At 44.4% G+C, this 21,889-nt stretch overlaps 1 protein-coding gene across 2 annotated transcripts in view; it reads right to left on the bottom strand.

Moving 5' to 3' along the window:
• adck1 (aarF domain containing kinase 1) overlaps positions 1-21,889 on the bottom strand; it is a 46,718-nt gene that overhangs the window by 20,276 nt on the left and 4,553 nt on the right. For both annotated transcript variants that reach the window (XM_069720777.1, XM_069720776.1), the window contains one exon: positions 5,915-6,118. In XM_069720777.1, the coding sequence (XP_069576878.1) occupies positions 5,915-5,959 (45 nt within the window). In that variant the 5' untranslated portion in view covers positions 5,960-6,118. The remainder of the gene's footprint in view (positions 1-5,914; positions 6,119-21,889) is intronic.

Below are 21,889 nucleotides of genomic sequence, written 5' to 3' on the forward strand. Positions count from 1 at the left end.
CTGTCTCTGTGGACTCACAGAACACACACACATTAATGAGTGTGTGGGTTTGAAGGTTAAAGAGGCCTCCCTCGGGACCTGGACTGATTAGAGTTATTGTATGCTGTGGAGCCTCCACATCGCCCCGAGGCCGCCCGGCCTGACGGAGACAGATCAGGAGGGGGGGGGTTACACTCACACACTGATGTCCTCGAGGTTGAGAAAGACAGCCATGTAGAAGAGGTCGAGAGGCTGCAGGTACATCTGCAGCAAAGAAGAGCCACCAAGAATGTCCCTGATGCTCCTCGATGAGGGGGAGGGGGGGCCCTCTGGAACAGAGGAGTCACCTCGAGGAGGGGCGGGGGGGGGGGCTCTGAACCAGAGGAGTCTTCCTCGGTGCAGCGATCGGCCCGCTGGATCACCTGGATGAGGACATCTGATGACCTACGACCTCACGCACATCACCGACACCACCTGGTGTTACAACCAACTACCAGCGTCACAACTGGGTTCCTTCTCTCTTAAAGTTACAATATATAATATTATTATTGTTTTTAATGAATGTACGTTGTCCTTTTAAGTTTTGAATGTCTATTTTTCATTGCGGACTGTGCAGAAGGAGATCTGCTCCCCCTCAGCTGTGTGTGCACCAGCGAAGTGACAACAATCTCCAATCTGGAAGATGAAACAGACAGAAAGAGTGTGTCTGCACTCCGTTTGCAAAAAGCATCAATCAGAAAATTGTTGCATTTGTATTATTTAACCCAGTTTGTTTGATTTGAACATGCATGCAGCTCGGTGCAGCAGAGACTAGTTTATATCTACATGTAACTATTGATTATTCAGAAGTCAGAAAACTCTGTGGGAACAAGAAAAAGTTCAATTAAACAATTTCTGATGTCATTATTTTTCTCAACATCTCTAAATGTTAAAATCTGAAGCTTGTTGAGGTTATTTTCCACCAGTTACGTCTGATCGCCGCCATTCAAGTCGATGCTTCATATCCCAACGTTTGGTGGTAAAGACAGACGGCGACCAGCTGAATAGAGCAGATGAGGAAGCAGGAAGTCAGGCAGACAAAAACAAAGAGAATCCGGTCAATTCTCTAAATAAAACAGTTTGTGCATCCTCCTGATTGTAGAGCACATCATGCCCCTCCGTTAGGACTCTCCTCCCGCAACAAGCACTCTATGAAACACTTTGGAAATATTGAGGAATATTCATGTTTTTTAACGACTACAACACAGCAGGCTGCACAAAGTAGGAAATGACAACAACAACCACAAAATGGACAAAAAAGAAGCCGTTTAACAACGTTTACCAGCAATAGAAGAACAGAAACCAAGGAAAGATGAAGAAATGAGGACGCAGCAGACAACACGGACCGGTCTGAACATTTCCTCACAGGAACGAGGCCTTCACTCCTCTTCGTTTAGTACAGAGAGTATTTAGACGGGACCTCTTCCTTCATATTCCTGTCTGATCCGTGGGGGGACATCCCCCGCTGTTTGTCCCTACTGGAACATGAAAAGAGGCTAATTTGAACACGATGTCGGCCCGTCAGGTGCAGGCCCACCACGGGTCCTGTGGAAGGTGCTGTCGGATGATGAATTATACAAGCAGCACCAGATCCTGTGTGGGAACAGCTGAGTTATTCATTATGCAAATATGCTAAATGGAATGAAATTGTCTGCACCCACCGGCGTCCGATGGGATCTGACGAGCAGAGTGTTTTCACGGGTTAAGGAGACGTGTAATGTCTCACATGAGTCTGTCACTTTAAGAAATCCCACTGAGGCTTGAAGAGTTTTAACATTTACATCATTTTTACAGTGTTAAAAACAGCAGGTTGTTCCTAACAGACCGTTTATGATGTCGGTGGTGTCGGTCCCACTCGGCTCCGCCACCCATCTCAGCTGTGCAGTTAATAAACATGCTAATGTATGCGTGTGGTTCTCGCTCCCACAGGGCCGACCCGCCGTGACATACGTTCCCCGAAATGAGTTATGGCACAAATAAAATGGCCCCCGAGGCCTCGCGGTGGGATGGCAGCACATCGGTGTCTGTGTCAGTGTGTCAAGGTGGCGGTGAGGCTGCTGGCTGGGTGAACACACAAGAATCATTGGAGCAGTGAACAGAAGAAATGAAAGAGAGCAGCTCACTGAGGAGAGGAGAACACAGTCTGGTCTCTAGAAAGTCCTGACACCCGCAGAAGTGTCTTCAGCTGCAATACCAGCGAGTGCCACTAGAGGTCGGCTCCAAAAAGCCTCCGGCTCCATAGACTCCCATTCAACTTCTCTCATCAAATCCAAAGTGAATAAAATGTGTCCATCAGTTATCTCGGTGTTGTTAGCTAAAGTCACTCCTTCTTCTTAGTTTTCTGGAGGTCCATCTGAAAATAATCCCTACATCTCATTACTACTGATCAATGTTTTTTCTCTTTGACGCCTTCATTATTTGTTGGTGCTCAAACTCTTTGGATTTATGGTGTATTCATTTATTTTCAACTGGTCGTGTCAATTATTTCTGAAAATCCCCCAAATCTCTCTGTTGTAGCTGATATTAATAATTTGATGACACATGGATGACAGGGAGGAACCGGCTAGTGTTCGGGAACAACCTGACCGCAGGGTGGACCAGGTTTCACTTATTTCTCCACGGGTCCTGGTCGCTGTTGGCCAGCTGGTTTCCTCCTCCTCCTCCTCCTCCTCCTCGTTGACCTGAGATTCAACATGTAAATAAATGTGACTAATGTGTTATAAAACACCCTCCCACGCCTTGCTTTATTATTTGGCTCATCGTGGATCGTACCAGTTTGATTTACGACAACCGACTTCCACTTCCTGAGTCTCCGTGTCAACAGATGTCCCCACACTTGTCCAACAAGTCCTGACAAGACCCCCAGCTCTGAGTAAGTGTACCACTGGGCCTGGACACGGGTTCTGTTTGGTAGAACAACATATTGCACACTGTGGAGGGGAAGTGACAGCCAGAACTCAGGCGAGGCTCCATTCACAGTGGGAATGCATATGTCACCACAAATGGTGCTGAAAGCAGCGCGTCTCCACACACACACACACACACACACACACACACACACACACACACACACACACACACACACACACACACACACACACCGTTCTTTGCTCACTGCTCGTGTCTGAGAATATCCGAGAGACACGAGGACACATACACGAGTTAAAAAAGAAGCCTGAGCAGCGAACCGGAAACGACGCTGCGCCTCCTCCGCCGCCTGGTGCAGCTCATCAGCGCCACTTCTTCTGCTGCTCTAAGGAGGGAGGAGGGCTCATTCACTCTGCTGCCTCTTTGTACACGGAGGGTTATATTAACGGCTTTTCAGGGATAATGACGCCCCACACACACACCACAAGAAACCCAACTTCACTTAAAAAACAGAAACAAGGCAGGAGGGAAAATTCAGCTTCAAAAAACGATAAAAATACACAACACCAGGCTGATAACTGATCATCTTCTGTGAGGAGAACCGAGTTCACCCCGAGTACCAACCAGTGATGTCATCAACCAACAGTGATGTCATCAACCATCAGTGATGTCATCAACCATCAGTGGTGTCATCAACCATCAGTGATGTCATCAACCATCAGTGATGTCATCGTTGGTTTGTGAACGTTATGAATCCTCCAGTTCAGATTCTGTCCGTCACCATCTTGTTAGTTCGGAGCGGTTTGGAGCAGGAAGTGACCATATTTGGACGAGCTGGGGGAGGAGCCAGCGGTGGATCTGACCGATCTGATCGGACACCTGACGATACTACGTCCCGCCCACCGATAGCTGTAACCTGACTGCACCGCAGGCCTGTCAATCAAACAGACACGCCCCCAAAAACAGGTGTTCTTGAATCTTCTTTTCTAATGAATGAGGGATTATTTTCAGATGGACCTCCAGAAAACTAAGAAGAAGGAGTGACTTTAGCTAACAACACCGAGATAACTGATGGACACATTTTATTCACTTTGGATTTGATGAGAGAAGTTGAATGGGAGTCTATGGAGCCGGAGGCTTTCTGGAGCCGACCTCTAGTGGCACTCGCTGGTATTGCAGCTGAAGACACTTCTGGATCAGAACCATTTTACAGACCTGAAGCTACGAACTCTTTTAGAAACAGTCTGAGGTTCAGCCTGAACATCAAGCTTCAGCTGATCAAGTGTGACTATCACTCACCCTCCTGATTATTACTACTCTGATTATCAGTGTGTATCTTGCTGTATAGCACCTGTTATTGTGTGACTTCCTTCTGCTTTCAGGATGTAAACATGAGATGAGCAGTGAGAGTCAGCGGCTGCTGGCAGACACACAGAGAACCGCTCACACTTCAGCATCAGCACCTAAAAGGCTGTGATTGCACATTCATGGTGTACATGGAGCTGAATGACATATAAGCAGCACATTAAAGTAACACTGAATGATAGTCGGCAGCAAAGAGGCAGCGCTTCATGTTTCTATTTCACTAAGTTCTATGCTTATCTGTGAAAGCAATGTGATCCATTTAAGACACACAGACGAGCAGTAAATGAAATTACTAAATCTTTAATATGATAATCAATCTAGAAGTAATTTAATCCTTGTGGAAATACAGCATCTATCAGGGGTCTCCAACCTTTTATCTTCTGAGAGCTCCTCATGTTTAGGAAAATGTATTTACATAGCTGAGCTCCACCCAAGCCAGCTGAATCCGCTTCTTTTATATGAACATCTGTATCTAGTTACCCAGATGTTCCCTACCAAACTGGTTTCAAAGTGTCAAATAAATCGTTCTAATATCAGATTTAACTAATGAAATCTAGTCCCCCCCAAATTGCTGATCTTAAGTGACTGGTGTGACATCATCCTGTATTTATTACATATATGATATGAAGGGATCTATAAAGTCCTCTGTTTCGTAGCGCTGGTTAAACGTGTGCGGTCTGAGGTCCCGTCGACGACACGCTGCTCTACGTTATCGAGCCGGTTTGCTCCATCACACGTCTGATTCCCGGCAGGTCGTTGCGTCGCACAGTTTGTTCACACAGTTTGAAACGAGACGGAGAAGCAACGACACACATCAGCGAGGAGAAACGCACACCAAACATAAAAGAATACAAAAATAAAACCTGAAAACGTCTTCTTGTAAGGAACGACATGTCCTTTGTTCCTGGATGTTCTGATGTGTTGTACGTGGAGTACACAAGCTGTTTCTTTCACACACAGAGCGGCCGAGTGTCGATGGATGGAGAAGGACTGTATCGCAGAATAACAGAATAATTGCTGGTCCTCCCGCGGGCTCTAAAAGGCTGTCATAACAAGCAGTTTGAGAGCAAACGCTGCGCTCGCCGCTAACAGCAGCATTAACAGCTTCTCCAGGAGGACGGCTTGGTTATGAAATCAAACGAGGACAGAGTGTCAGACGGATCCTCTTCTGGTTTCTGTTTCTGACAGAACAAACACTTCAGAGAGAGATGAGGAAATCTAACCGCACGGAAACCTGATCTTAAACAACCTGCCGGTTGTTGGCCTCCGCTAACCACTCAAGTAGTAGTTTAGAGCTTGAACTCACAGTGACCTTGACCTTTGACCTCTAAAATCTAAACAGTTCATTGCTGAGCCAAAGTGAACATTTGTGACAAATTTGAATAAATTCCTGACATTCCTGAAAAATTGCATTCACAGGTATGTGTTAATGTTAGATGACAGTGACCTTGACCTTTGACCTTTAAACACCAAATGCTTATCAGGTCATCACTGGCATAATGTGAATGTTTTTGCCAAGTTTGACCAAATTCCCTCGAGGCGTTGTTGAGATATCGTGTTCACGAGAACGGGACGGACGTCCTCGACCATCGCCATCATCAGAGATCATAGAAAACGATCCGGCCGTTCGTCGTGTCGGACATCCGGCGTGTTTCGGACTCACCTCCTTCCCGAGGTCCTCTCTGATGACCTGCTGGATCTCCTCCATGCTGCTCTGAGGAGCTCGGCTGTGGAGCACCTTCAGCGTGGACGTGTACTCCTCCGGCAGCAGGTAGTCCAGAGCTCCCAGGTGCTGCCCCACTTTGATGAAGGTTCCCCGGTTGGCGCAGCACAAGTCCCGAAGACGCTCCGCGGACCGCTGATGGACCTGCAGGGGAGGAGCGCATCCCAATAAATACACTAACACCGTGTACAGGTTCATCCTCTGTAGACCATGAATATGTTCAGAGAAGTTTAACAGCTGTCTGCTCACTGACTCTTTTATAAAACCAGCAGAATGCAGCAGGAAACAGTAAATAATCATCATAAAGTAAATAATGACATCGTGTGCACCCTGAACCTCCGAGAGCCTGAAAACACACGACAACTGTTTCTACACAGAAAACTGGAGAACAAATGGGTTTTTGGGCACAGCAGCATCGTCATGTTGAAACAGGAAAACAGACAAATAAATGGTCTGTACTTTTATCACCTTTCGGTCTCAAAGCTCTTTAACATGGTTTTCATTCACCCGTTCACACACTAATGAGACAGATCACCATGCAAGGTGCTGCCATCAGGAGAACATTCACACACACCGATGGTGCGCCATCGGGAGCAACTTAGGGTTCAGTGTCTTGCTCAAGGACACTTAGGCATGTGGACAGGAGGAGCTGGGGATCGAACCGCCAACCTTCTGATTGGTGTGTGACCCACTCTACCGACTGAGCCACAGCCTCCCACAAAACCAAATTAAAGAAGTTTAAAATGTCTAACTGACCCTCAATGGAACAAAGATGTTTAAAGAAAGAAAAATAAGAAAATCATTTTATCCATTATAGTTACTAAAAAGTGGAGCAAAAGAAACACAATACATTTAACTTAAATGAAATTCAGCATCAAGAACACAAATAAGAAAAAAAAAGTAAATTAACACCCATAAAAGGTCTGTGGGGTGTGTGTGTGTGTGTGTGTGTGTGTGTGTGTGTGTGTGTGTGTGTGTGTGTGTGTGTGTGTGTGTGTGTGTGTGTGTGTGTGTGTGTGTGTGTGTGTGTTGGTCCCGTCCGTCTGTCCCATTTGAACCAGCTGGAAGTGATAATGCTTATAGAGAGCTCCTCTCCTGAGACCAGAGCAAATAAAAAGGCGTGAAATTAGCTCCCCTTAACCTCTGTAACCCCCGATGACACACACACACACACACACACACACACACACACACACACACACACACAGCGTGCTCCCTCAGGAACATTTGACATGAGTGTCATCTGGGCGATGATGACAAAGCGATGACAGAAACAAGTCACCAGAGATTACCAGATGAGCCTCTTAGCAAAAACATGCAGTTGCAGCCTTTTTATAAAAACCAGCGCCTCCTTTGGCCACATGGAGCGCTACAGATAAAAGATTTAATAACATGATAATCATTAAAAAAAAACCTTGAAGGAAACAATAACTGAATCTATTTAAACTACATATTAATACCTAAAGGAGGCATAAAACAAAGAACACTTTTTTTTTCCAAAATAAAGTCACAATTTTAAATTTAACCAGGAAATAAAAAGGGAAACCTGAGAATTTTTTTTTTTTTTTAAATACACTTAAACGGCATTTTTTTTTCTGAGTAAAAGCAAGTATTTATTGATAATAATAATAATAATAATAATAATAATAATAATAAATTTTTTTAACATTTTCCTGACGCCTTAATCGTGTATTTAAATTCAGATCTGCAGATTATTTTATCCAAAATCTTTTCTTTTCGACAATGATCTGCAGCTGGGCTCTCTTTATTTACAACCAACAAAATTATTAAGACTTATTCTTGCCTTAAAAAAAGTGTTCAACAATGAAACTCTGAACATCAAGTTGGTTTAGCTCTTCACCACCTTACATCAGTTTTTCTGTGTACGCACATTATTCCAACCAAACCTATTTTTCTGCAGGATTTTCTCCAAAAACAGTTTGGAAACAGTCAAATTAAAAGTTGATGTATGTGTGTTATAATTATTGTTATTGACACTCAGCAGATGATGTCGCTGTTGTTTCAGTCTTTTCAGCTGTATCTCTTTCTGACGTGCTCTCAGCCTCATCTTCATCATCATCATCGATCATCGCTCCTCTTCCTCTCCTCTCCTCCACTAATCGGGAGGCTTTGTCGAAGGAAGGAGGGCTCACAGCCTGAGGATGACATCACCATGGCGATGCTGCTCACTGACAGCCCGAGAGGAACGCTGCTCTGTGATTGGCTGCCGCTCGCCATCGCCCACCATCCCCACACACATGCGCAGTCCAATCAGACGCAGCGTAAATTAGACACACGGGTTAATTTGTGGTACAACGCAGAGACTCTGTGTGTGTGTGTGTGTGTGTGTGTGTGTGTGTGTGTGTGTGTGTGTGTGTGTGTGTGTGTGTGTGTGTGTGTGTGTGTGTGTGTGTGTGTGTGTGTGTGTGTGTGTGTGTGTGTGTGAGAGAGAGAATAAAGCACAGAGAGTGAGGGATGGTGGGAAACGAGTAAAGGAAGCAGAAAAGGGGCCTCCAATGATAAATGCAGTGAAATGGATCAGCAGCAATTTCTTACAATTCAAAATCATTTGGGATTAAAACATTTTTTAAAAGGGAACTATTTTCTGAGGTGGAGGGAAAAAAATGTCTGGAGCAGTAACACAATATTTTGTGTGGCAATAATGTATCAATACACAAACAACAAGTATCGATACTTTCTGATAAATTAAAAATGTATCCTTTTTTTTTACATATTTGTCGTCAGGTCTCCCTTGAAAAAGAGATTTTTAATCTCAATGGGACTCCTGGTTAAATAAAGGTTAAATAAAAAAAAAAATACAAATATTTAATAAGATAAAACTTTTTTTTCCCTTTTGCCGTGAATATAAAGTAATAAATCAAAGTGTGTTAGAATTTATAGCATATTACTGTTAAACTCTGCATACTGCAAAATGTTTAAAATCACTATAATATTGTCTCATGAAACCTCTTGATTTCTACTGCGGCTGCTTTCAGATTCATCACATGATCAGAGAAACACGGCAGCATGTGATCTGGTATAAAAGCACGGTCTTTATCTATAAAATACCAAAAGCAACAGGCCGAAGGAGACTGATGAGATTCACTCCTGCGTGAACATAAGAAGAGTCATGGTTTGTACTGAAGTTTGGTTCTGAACGACAAAATGTTTTTTTGTTGTAAATAGTACCGACGACAGAATCAGAATAACCAGAGGAGGAGCACAGTTTAAATCTATTAAATGATCTATACTTAAATATTTTGCAGCTCCAGAATAAATCAGGCTGCAGGATGTTATCCAGCCTCATACAACCCGGTTTCTAAATGTGGATAAAATATAAATAAAAACAATACAATGATCTACAAATCATGTAAACCCATATTTAATTAATAAATAGACCAAAGACAAAATATAAAATGTTAAAACTAAAAGAATTATTGTTTTATGAAAAATATCTGCTCATTTTGAATTTGTTGACCACTGAGTTGCGTCACCTCTTCTTTAACAACACTCTGTAAACGTTTGGGAACCAAGGAGACCAGTTTCTGGAGTTTTGGAAGTTAAATGTAGTCCCATTGTTGCCATGGATGCCACAGCGAAACTGTGAACTAACTAGGTCTGAGCGATCAAAGTTACATCATTGGTCGGTCACACACCATGTGACTGACTGATCAGGCCATCATCATCTCTTTTTCCCTGCAGAGATGTTTGTTTTAACTTGCACATATTATTAATATTGCATATTATTTTGTTGTTCAATTATTCATTAGTACAATAATATTATCATCTATATTCCTCTTTTCTTTAACAGAATAAAAAAAATTCACTAAAATATTTCAAAATTAGCAAAAGGAATATTTTAAATCTAAAATATGATTTGTTTATTGACACGCTGATGTAGAAAATATAAAATAAGTGGATTTGTAAAACCTCAACTCACTACTGTAAATTCAAACCAATGTTTTATGTAAACTAAAACTTATTACACTTTATTAACAGCAGCTTCTGCTCCAGTTTGAAGACGTACTGATGTTTGATGAAGAGCACTTCTCTTCTTTTTGTGTCTCTCTGCGTGTGTAATTAAAGCTGCGGCCCGGGGCCCCGTCCCCGTCCCCGTCCAGCAGCCCACTGGACAGCCTTCACATTCCATTAACCACAGATGGAAAACTGTTTTCTAGGAATAACTCCTCCTCCCTTTGTGCTCTCCAAGTGTTGCAGCGAGAAGGCAACACAAGACGACACTGTGGTTAAATCAATCCACACACACACACACACACACACACACACACACACACACACACACACACACACACACACACACACACACACAGAGAGAGACACACACACACACAGACACACACAGAGAGAGAGACACACACACACAGACACACACACAGAGAGAGACACGCACGCGCACACACACACACACACACAGTCACAACAAAGAACACATCTGCCTTCAGAATAAGAGCTTTACATGCTTTAAATCACATTCAACACTAAAACCAAGTTCAGTCTCTTCCAGCTGGAAGCGGACAAAACTCATTGAACATGTTCCTCATTTTAATTAGACCACATTTCCCACAAACCTCATCACTTCCTGTTGTTGTGGTGAACTAGCAGCAGCTTGTTTTGATGGTGAGAGGAGAGGGGGCGGAGCCTAATGATTGGAAATGAACAGCTGTCTTTGGTAAGTCAGTTTTATTTTGAAAGTCTTACTTTATGCTGTAAAACCTTCAGCAGAGCTTCTGTTGATGACAGTTTTTGTGGAAAAATTGCAGGATTTTGCAAAGTTGCAAGCTTCTGTAAATATTGCAATATTCACATCAGGTGACAGGTGACCACATCCTGACACCAGCTCTTAAATTAAAGGAGTGTCACAGTTTTTTAAATCCTGTGTCCACATTTCTCTTGTTCCCATCGTACATTCACACATGCCTTCATTCTGCTCTAAAAAGACTTATTTCATCAGCTTCAGATGACTTTACATGAAGAGTATGTTTCTTCATGGACGCTAGACTGTCTCCAGCTTTCTCTTCAACAGCACAATGAAAGGATTTGTGATGAACAGGAGGAATGAGCATCAGTCAGGAAACTTGTCAGATGAGACTGATGGTCATCTGAGATATCATGAATTTGCACATTCACCACGACGGCACATCTTTTCCTTCAAGTCTGAAAAATGTGAGTCATCATCACCACTTGGATGTTCAGTATTTACAAGTTGGAAACTGATCATTGCAGGGACTCATGTTGAATGAGATGCTCTCTTATATTCACGTCTTTTATAAACGCTTTCATACCCCGATAACTTCACAGTGACATCATCAGGTTTATTCTCTCGGAGCCACAGAACACTGGAGATAAAAAGCTTTACGACTTCTTCAAATAATTAATATTACAAATACTTTTCAAAATAGAAACATGTGGTGGACATAAGGACGTGTGGACGTGAGGACAGATGGACTCGGAGCAGCAGCGTCCTGCACTGGGAGTCCAGCTGCAGTAATTGATTCCTGCTGCCACAGCGGGGCCTCAATGACTGGGATTAGTGGAGTATGAACAAGACCTATTTATTACTGGGATGCTCATGATTAGCTCGTTACTCAGTTCACTGAGGCTCATCTCGCCTGTCACCGGGGAGCGGGGGGGGGGGGGTAGATGTAAGCCAGTGTACTCAGTAGGTCTCGTCTACAAGTATTAGAGGAGAAATCCTCCAGCGTTCAACACACTGATGGAGAATATTTACTATCTAAACACTCTGAAGGCCTTAAACATGACATTTATTTCAACGCAGTGTCAGAAACACAGCAGCTGTGTTCATCTGGATACGGGAGGTGGAGGAGGAGGACGTGGAGGAGGAGGTGGAGATAGAGGAGGTGGAGCTTCTTTCTGCCACGTGAAGAAGATTCAGTGGCAAATGTGGGAAAAAGAAAATGAAGAAGGGACAAGAGAGACGATGGAGGGGGAGGGGAGGAGGAGGAGGAGGGGAGAGTTAATTTCATGCTCTGCATTTTATTGTCATGCTTCAGTAATTGTACTTCAGTGCCACGTGAAACACTCGCTGCTGCTACGAGTCAGTGAAGACTAGTGGATCACCGAGAATCAACACCGCTTCCTGGAACTACACACACACACACACACACACATATATACACACACATATATATACACACACACACACACACACACACACACACACACACGCACACGTATACATTTATATATACACACACACTTTGTGTCCAAAACATGGACGTGTGTTTTATTTTGAAAGTTCTGCTGCTGCTTCATGAGCAGGAAGGAGTCAGTGACTTTCAGTGTTCTCCACGTGTACAGATGTTTACACACACACACACACACACACACACACACACACACACACACACACACACACACACACACACACACACACACACACACACACAGAGGAACACCGATCGTTTTCAGTTCAAGAAGACTCGTCCTGGAAACGGTTTCACATCATCAGTCCACAGTCGGCTTTTATTTTGATAAGTTGGCCCAGTTCTTTCGTAGTGATTCCACTAAACTTTGAAATTGAAGAAGCCGCCCGTGGCCTGTTCTGTCACGTGGAATAATCATCTTTAACTCCTCTCAGACACGAGCTGCACGTCCTCCTCAGTTTTCATTTCCACGGTAACGAGGGAAGATCGGCGGCTGGTTTTGAAGGCCGGTTTGTTGGGTCGAACTGCTCCTCTGGACCTCGGGCCTGATGTTTCCTCCTGAACACATTTATGTAGATCGTGCTCCATCCCTGATGCGGTTGCCGTTGACGTCCTGCTCTGCAGCATCAGGACCACATGATGACTACTGGGCTGTGACATCACATGACTGTGCCACTTGTTCCAGAAGGATTTGTTAGTGTCGGTGTGAGATGTGCAGAGATGGACTCCATCTGTCCCTTTGGTCTCCGAACATGAACACCGATGAGCGAGGAGACGGGTTCTCCAGCTGCAGACGCAGGAAGCACCACCGAACACACCGACCCACAGACGGACAGACAACCTCAGGACTTCATCAGTCACCATGGCAACACCAAGCGCGTCCCAGCCGTGCCCGTCACATGTTAGCGACCCCGGAAACATCTGTTGAGTTGAGAACAGGAACCGACCCGTCACCCAGGAATCCAACAGTCCTCAGATTTCACACTACAGACGGAGGAAACGACTCTGGTCTGTTGGTGGACCTGAACGTTCACACTAAGACACGACTCTGGTCTGTTGGTGGACCTGAACGTTCACCACTGAGACACGACTCTGGTCTGTTGGTGGACCTGAACGTTCACCACTGAGACACGACTCTGGTCTGTTGGTGGACCTGAACGTTCACACTAAGACACGACTCTGGTCTGTTGGTGGACCTGAACGTTCACCACTGAGACACGACTCTGGTCTGTTGGTGGACCTGAACGTTCACCACTGAGACACGACTCTGGTCTGTTGGTGGACCTGAACGTTCACCACTGAGACACGACTCTGGTCTGTTGGTGGACCTGAACGTTCACCACTGAGACACGACTCTGGTCTGTTGGTGGACCTGAACGTTCACCACTGAGACACGACTCTGGTCTGTTGGTGGACCTGAACGTTCACACTAAGACACGACTCTGGTCTGTTGGTGGACCTGAACGTTCACACTAAGACACGACTCTGGTCTGTTGGTGGACCTGAACGTTCACACTAAGACACGACTCTGGTCTGTTGGTGGACCTGAACGTTCACCACTGAGACACGACTCTGGTCTGTTGGTGGACCTGAACGTTCACACTAAGACACGACTCTGGTCTGTTGGTGGACCTGAACGTTCACCACTGAGACACGACTCTGGTCTGTTGGTGGACCTGAACGTTCACACTAAGACACGACTCTGGTCTGTTGGTGGACCTGAACGTTCACCACTGAGACACGACTCTGGTCTGTTGGTGGACCTGAACGTTCACCACTGAGACACGACTCTGGTCTGTTGGTGGACCTGAACGTTCACCACTGAGACACCGTTATGCACCAAACTGGCATGGGAGGAAGGGAAACTGTCAGAAACACGTTAACAACACGAAAGGTTGTTTGGCAGCCAGAGCATGAAGTGACTGTTTGTGTGAAAGAATGAACTAAAGGAACATTCAGCATGAGTGTCGAGTCAGCGTTTTTATTCTGATGAGCTGCTGATCATTCAAGTCTTTCTTCTTCTGAAGTTTAGATTTTTTTTGACAATATCCTGAAGATTAAGTTATTTTTTTACTTGTCCGACAGATGAAATCTCCTTCTTTGTGCAGACGGGTGCTTCAGCTCCGAGTTCTTTGCAGAAACTTTTAAACAACCAGTCATTCACATAGTTTGAAAATCAGTCCAATTAGTTATTAATCATTTAAAGGAGTATGTTCATGTTGACACCACGGTTAATTTATTCAAGGAGAAATATTTGCTTGCTATGTTTATTAATGATCTTATAAACCTCCTGGACTTCTGAATATGTTTGTGTGTTGAAGAATAAAAGCTGCTCTCTGCTGCTCCTCCTGACTGAGCGGCCGCTCCCTGAAAACCCTCCGTGGTTCATATGTTCTGCTCGCAGCCTCGCAGCCGGCGACGCAGAAACGCAGCACTCATGCAGCTGCTGGAGATCAGCTTGTCAGCGATGATCTAACTACAGCAGGCAGCTGGGAAGCAAATGTTAAACGTTCCCTCCTCTCCATACCCCTGAAGGATTTTCCCGCCTCACACTTGTTTGGCTGATAAGCTGCCACAAGCTCGTCAAGGTCAGCAGTTATCTCGCCCCACCCCAGGATTTACATAGTGTCCCTCACAGGATCCGGAGCTGGAGGGGACGGTGGGGGCGGGGGGGGGGCACTTATCTCAGCCCAGCACCCTCCCTGGTTCCTGTGGGAGCAGACGAGAGTCTGAGGGACACGGTCAACGCTGACATCTGCTGGTGGGACAGCGAAATGCAGTCCTGTCTGATAGAATCAGTAGAAAGGTGGCTCTTTACTGCCCACTACAGGTGGAAAACAACATCACAACTACAGTTACAGCTTAGTATTTATTTTTTAATTTCTATTTAGACAGATTTTATTCTTTACAGATTCTTAGGTTCTTTTTATATTTTGGTTTTTAGGCATATTTAAATTATTTTTAGAGCATCCACTTGTCAACATCAAAACATGTCTGCCTTTATTTTCCAACTTACAGACTCAATAAATATTATAAGGGACAATAAAGTCTAAGTTAAAATATATGAAACCTGATCAAAGGCCCAACTTCTCCAGTTGCACAAAACTAAATCTGAATCCAACTTCCTGCTGAGAGGATGAACACCACCTCACCTATATTATATATATAGATATATACTGTACCGTATGTATGTGTATATATATATATATATATATATATATATATATATATATATATATATATATATGTTGACTGTGTTTATTGGTTTGTTGTATATAATATATATAGATATTTAATGTACTGTATATATACTGTATGTACTGTGCATTTTATATTTTATATTTATATTTTTTATTTTATTGCTTTTCTATTGTATTATTCTATTCTATTATTATTTTATTCTATTGTTTCTATTATTGCTCCTGTATGTATGCTGCTGTGGCGAAAAAAATTTCCCCTCGGGGATTAATAAAGTATATACCTACCTACCTACCTACCTAAGACTCAAATATCAACGTGGCCCATGACGCATGCTCCAACCTTCCTACCATAAATGGTAAATATCCCTGAAATCTGGTGAGCAGATTAAATGTTCACTGATGAAATAACATTGTGCATCACATAGTCTCATATTGTGGGACACAACGAGCCCTGCAGCCTCTGGGAAATCTCCAGCATCAGAAACAAACAAGAGGGAAGAAACTGACAGACTTTGAGGTCTCTGAACTGGACTTTGGTTCTTTATAGCTGCTGAAGCCTCAACAAAGACGGTCATGTTAATAGACTCATAGAAACTCTCCTCAAACTGAAATAAACGTGCTGTGCAACACTCAAATATTCACCTCGTTATCATGATTCACACGATTCAAAAGCCAGTTCAGAACTTGGTTCTGATCCTTGTAACTAGGAATATAAAAAAGCATATAAACATATAATATGAAATAAACATACAAACAACCATTAACCAGAAGTGATGTCATCAACCATCAGTGATGTCATCGTTGGTTTGTGAACGTTATGAATCCTCCAGTTCAGACTCTGTCCGTCTCCATCTTTGCTAGTTCGGAGCAGTTTGGAGCAGGAAGTGACCATATTTGGACGAGCTGGGGGAGGAGCCAGCGGTGGATCTGACCGATCTGATCGGAAACCTGACGATACTACGACCCGCCCACCGATAGCTGTAACCTGACTGCACCACAGGCCTGTCAATCAAACAGACACGCCCCCAAAACCAGGTCTTCTTGAATCTTCTTTTCTAATGAATGAGGGATTATTTTCAGATGGACCTCCAGAAAACTAAGAAGAAGGAGTGACTTTAGCTAACAACACCGAGATAACTGATGGACACATTTTATTCACTTTGGATTTGATGAGAGAAGTTGAATGGGAGTCTATGGAGCCGGAGGCTTTTTGGAGCCGACCTCTAGTGGCACTCGCTGGTATTGCAGCTGAAGACACTTCTGGATCAGAACCATTTTACAGACCTGAAGCTACGAACTCTTTTAGAAACAGTCTGTGGATTTAAACAAGCGGCATCACAACTGTGATCTTCTAACGTGTGATTGTGAAGCCTCAGCAGTGTTTCAGTCAGTGAGTCAGCTAAATGATGTAAAATATAAATGTAGAAGAACTTCTTTCCACAGCAGCTGATGATGTTCAGTAAGAAGTCACTAATCTCTGGTTTCATCCACAATCACTGTAACGGTGGTAAAAGACAACTCTTTATCTTCAACTTTGGGGCGGTGTCGAAAGGAAATTTGCATTATAGTGTGCAGATGTGTCGAGTGAATCAGCGTTTTCTTCTCCCTTTCATCTCAGCTGTGAAAAGCCACCTTCAAAATGGCTGCTTCCCCAAATCAGCTGTGCTCCCGCCTTTTCCTCATGCAGCTGAGGAAGCGAGGGGATCATTAGACATCAGTATCTGTTTGTCCTCGCTGTCACCGGTTCATCACGCCCCCCCCCCCCCTCCTTTCACTTCACCCCCTCAAATAGCCTCCCTACGCTCGCCAGGCAGCATTCAATCAAACAACCTCTTTGTATGCCATCACAGCATTTGTCCAACACACTGATGGTGTTCATCATTTAACAGTGTGATGATGATGATGATGCAGATGAGAAGTTAAATCCTGTTCATCCAGAAATACTGCAATATTTTGATAATGAATCTTTGAAAAAAATACATAAAATATAGATTCCAGCTTCTGAAATGTAAATATTCTGTTTCCTCCATGATCATCTTTAGGTGCATTTTTTGCTGCACGTTTTAGAAACACTGGTCGACATTTCTCACCGTTTTCTGACATTTTAAAGACCAAACAGTGTCGGAGAAAAACTTTCATATTCAGCGTTTGCAGATATGGTGTTGGATGATTTTGCAGAAATTGGAGCCAAGTTGAACTGATTTGTTGTCCACTTCATCACCACCACTAAACCGGTCCTGTTCCATCGGTGCAGCCACGGCAGCTGCGTTCGTGAACACCAATATGCAGCTTTAGCAGGTTGTTTCACACATATCGGTTCCAACAGCAGCTGCTGAGCTGCAGGGATTTAAAAGTGCGAGGAAAGCTGGACCTCATGTGAGAGACCTATGACGAGACACAAACAACAACAAAGTGAGAGGAAAAGACGTAGAGTTGTTTACTCGTCTGCTGCAGCAGCTGAGCAGGGAGTCCTTCAGCATGGTCTGATGTCCTGAAACTATCTGTACAACAACATCCTGTCAGCTGTGTTCAAACTGAAGTGTGATGAAGCTGCTTTTCTGCACACAAGCACTTTGTTCACTTTTATAGAGACGAATATATCACGACGAGGACACGGAGAGTTTTCAGTCCGAGACCATCAACACGACTTCTACTGAGACCTTCTGAACGCCTGAGCTGCGGCGCCATGGCAACAGGCATCTCCAACATGACAACACAAGTCAACAATAACTAGTTAGGTGAAGAGAAGTAAAGAGAACCACAAGGAATAAGGACTTTGTCTCGGTGTTGCCCATGGCAACCCAGAGCAGAACGTCAGGATCGTTCTCCCTCTGAGATATATAGAAACCTGATGAAGGAAAACTCCTTCATGACAGTGAACAGGATGATGAGGAGTTCAGACGAGAGGACAGTTCGTAGCAGAGTAAGCAGGAGAAACAGGAAGAGATCATCAGACCAACCAGGACGACTGCTGTGTGATTCAACTGCCATGAACAGGTGGAGGCAGCAGGGCAAAGGATGAAGGAGACATCCGATGCATCATCGGACAGTGGGGGAGGATGATAGCGCTGGTCAGCAGCTCTGTGTGGATGCTTACATCAGTGATTTGATGATGATCTGGGTTTTTCTTCTGTTTGCTGCAGAGGGCCGACAGCAGCTCCAGTCGTGTCATTGCGTCAAATGTTCCAGCTCTCATTTGGCAGACCAGAGAGTCCTCCCGTGCTCCCCCCGTGCTCCTCCCGTGCTCCCCCCGTGCTCCTCCCGTGCTCCTCCCGTGCTCCCCCCGTGCTCCTCCCGTGCTCCCCCCGTGCTCCTCCCGTGCTCCTCCCGTGCTCCTCTGGTGCTCAGCTCCTAATTGTCGATGAATGGCCCCTCGGTTCAGGGAGGCCTTTGAAGACGGACTGCTTAAGTAGCTTTTGAGTGAAGCTCTTCAGGAGAGGCTGAAAGCAGCAGTTAGAGAAGCCGAACACGGAGCGACGCACCGACAGGACGACAGGAAGATGAGACGCAGAAACAAGATCTCATTAAGTTGTGCAGTCAAATGAGGCCTTTGGAGCAAGAAACAAACCTTCAGCTGCAGGTCAGAGGGCGCTGACACGATGACATCATCTCACAGAGGACTGAAGCAGTTTAAAGTCATGTTTGGGACAGAGACCGATTCTGTCTTTACTTTCTCTGTGTTTCATCGTTTCACATTTATAATCACACAGTTCACGTGATTAAAGTGCTCCACATGTTATTTAAGGGGTGTCTAATACAGGTGAAGTTATCAAGCCTTGTTCAGACTGCCAGACCAAATCAGTTTATTCTCATATCCAGATTATTATTAGTATTATAATTAGATTATTTTTGAAAGTCTGGATAGTAAAAAAAAAAAAAAATCATAAAATTAGATTTTTACAAATCAGATCCAAACCACATCTGGAGGAGGTTTGAAATGTGATTCCAGTCAGATTTCTACAGATGCATTTCTGCCGGCTCGGATCAGATTTCACGACGATGACATCATGTCCAGAGAGACCGAGTGAATCTAGCAGAGCTATCAGAGAGTGGAGGTTTGTCTCTATCCAGGACAACGAGGACAACAGTCTGCAGACAGATGCACAAATAAGCTGTCTGCTGGCACCAGCGGAGCTACATCGTTACCACGGCAACACATGCAGATAGGTTGGTGATGTCTGGACACACCAAATCCAAAACCATCTGTCCTAAAGATCTGATCTGAGAAACACATCTGGTTCACCTGCAGTCTGAACAGAGACTGAGAGCCAAACTTGCCTTCATGCTTTTCATCACCTTCTCTGGTAAAGTTCACAAAGATGCCTCCAAACTTCATCCTCCGGAGAGACTGTGATCCCAAACGTACTGATAAACATCCGAGTCAGTCACCTGATCGAAATCCAGCTCAGCATGTCGTCTACGAGCCGAAAAGAAAACTTCTGCAACAAGCAGGAGGCGGAGATGCTGCAGCATCACCGGTCTGCTGCACCCAGAACATCATGGAGCCCTGAGACGAGGGCACCTCATCCATCAGGCCAATGACAGCTCACCTGGAGAGGAAGATTCTCTGATCTGAGACCAGTCGCTGCTCATCACCTGCTGATACCATCCCGGCACAGAGAGCACGATGCTGCCTCACCGTGGTTTTAGACAGGAGGAGGGACACGGAGGAGAACATCTAAAATACAGAGATCCTCCATAGAAAGTGATTCAAAGCATACAGACAAGACAACACTGGAGCATCCAGCTAAACCAGGACCGAACCCCAGAGAAGGTCTGAAGATGTTCACACATACATGATGAATGTTGATTAAAGACACGAGAGTCCGAGATGAGCCCTGAGTGTGATTAAACATGTAATGCTCTGTGTAACTCATCACATGAATAGCGCTTCCTCTGCACACTTTGCATTCTTTTTGCACATCTATGCAGTTTTGTATGTTTCTGTGTCTCCTCGTCTATGTTGATAGTTATGTGGTGTTTTTCTTTACGTATTGTGTGTTTATGAGTGTTGTTGCAAACGGAGGACTCACGGAATAAGAATTTCATGGCACTGCGTGACAGACTGTTTCCTTTACATATGACAATAAAGTTTGAATTGAACTGAAAGTCTGTCCTCTGTCCTCCCCGTCGGTGACCCGTTACCTCCCCCTCCTGTCCTCTGTGAGTGCGTGAAACAAAAATCAGCAGCATAAAGACCCTAAACAGGAGCGGCGCCGGTGTTCTGTCGCCTCACTTCTATGATTTCATAATAATTAGGAGGCGAGTCTCCTCTCTGTATTAAATCAGCATTAATTCTAATCAGCATGTGTAGCCGGGCCTGACGGGCGGGCCCGAGGGGCCGCACCAACTGTCTGGGAGTGTGGGAGAGTGTGTGTGTGTGTGCGCGTGTGGGAGTGTATGTGTATGTGTGTGTGGAGGGGGAAGGGGGGGGGATGTGTGTGTCCCAGCCATGCTGAACCATGCTCTTCACAGTTCACTGCAGCCCTCTTGCTGCAGCGTTCTCTGCATCCCAGCAGGTGGTCTCTGACCTTTCCTGCAGCCGTCTCCGGAGTCAACCTGACTGAGTCGTGACCTTTCAACAAAACACCGGCAACGATCACTCAACACACACCAGCTGACATTTACTGCTGTTACCTGCATCCTCCTGCTGGCATTTTCCTACAAACACGTTTGGTTCATAATAACATGTATGTTGCTCAACAGTCTTCCCGTCATGTGAAACTACAAACTATTCACAACCCTGAAGTGGACAACTGTCCTGAGGTCTGATGGATCACAATCTGAGATTTTGTTTGGAAATCATGGACGCTGCATCCTCCAGGTTAAAGAGGAGAGGGACCATCCAGCTTGTTATCAGCTCAGCATCTGTGATGGTACAGGGATGCATTAGTGCACATGGCATGGGTAGCTTGAACATCTGGAAGGAAGCATTAATGCTGAATGATATATTCAGGTTTTGGAGCAACATATGCTGCCATCCAGACAACGTCTCTTTCAGGGAAGGTCTTGTTTCTTTCAGCAGAACAACGTCCAACCACATTCTGCACGTATTCCAACAGCATGGTTCTCTAGTAGAAGAGTCCGCTGATAAACTGGCCTCCTGCAGTCCAGACCTGTCAATCACTGAAAACATCTGGAGCATCAGGACATGAACAATACAACAAAGGAGGCCCTGAACTGTTGAGCAGCTGAAATCCTCTATCAGACAAGAATGGGACCACATTTCACTTTCAAAACTCCAGAAACTGGTCTCCTCAGTTCCCCAACGTTTACAGAGTGTTGTTAAAAGAAGAGTTGATGCAGCTCAGTGGTGAACATGATCCTGGAACAACTTTATAGAGACGTGTTGCTGACATCAAAGTCCAAAATGAGAAGATATCTTTATAAAACAATAACATTTCTCAGTTTCAACATTTGATATGTTCTGTGGTCTATTTTCAATTAAATACGAGTTTACATGATTTGTGAATCATCACATTTTGTTTCTATTTACATTTACACAGCATACCAAACTTTTCTTTTTCCAC

Source organism: Brachyistius frenatus, unplaced genomic scaffold (assembly GCF_029030835.1).
Source record: "Brachyistius frenatus isolate BFR_SWC_R1_liver_20210118 unplaced genomic scaffold, ASM2903083v1 Contig_250, whole genome shotgun sequence".
Taxonomy (NCBI): domain Eukaryota; kingdom Metazoa; phylum Chordata; class Actinopteri; family Embiotocidae; genus Brachyistius; species Brachyistius frenatus.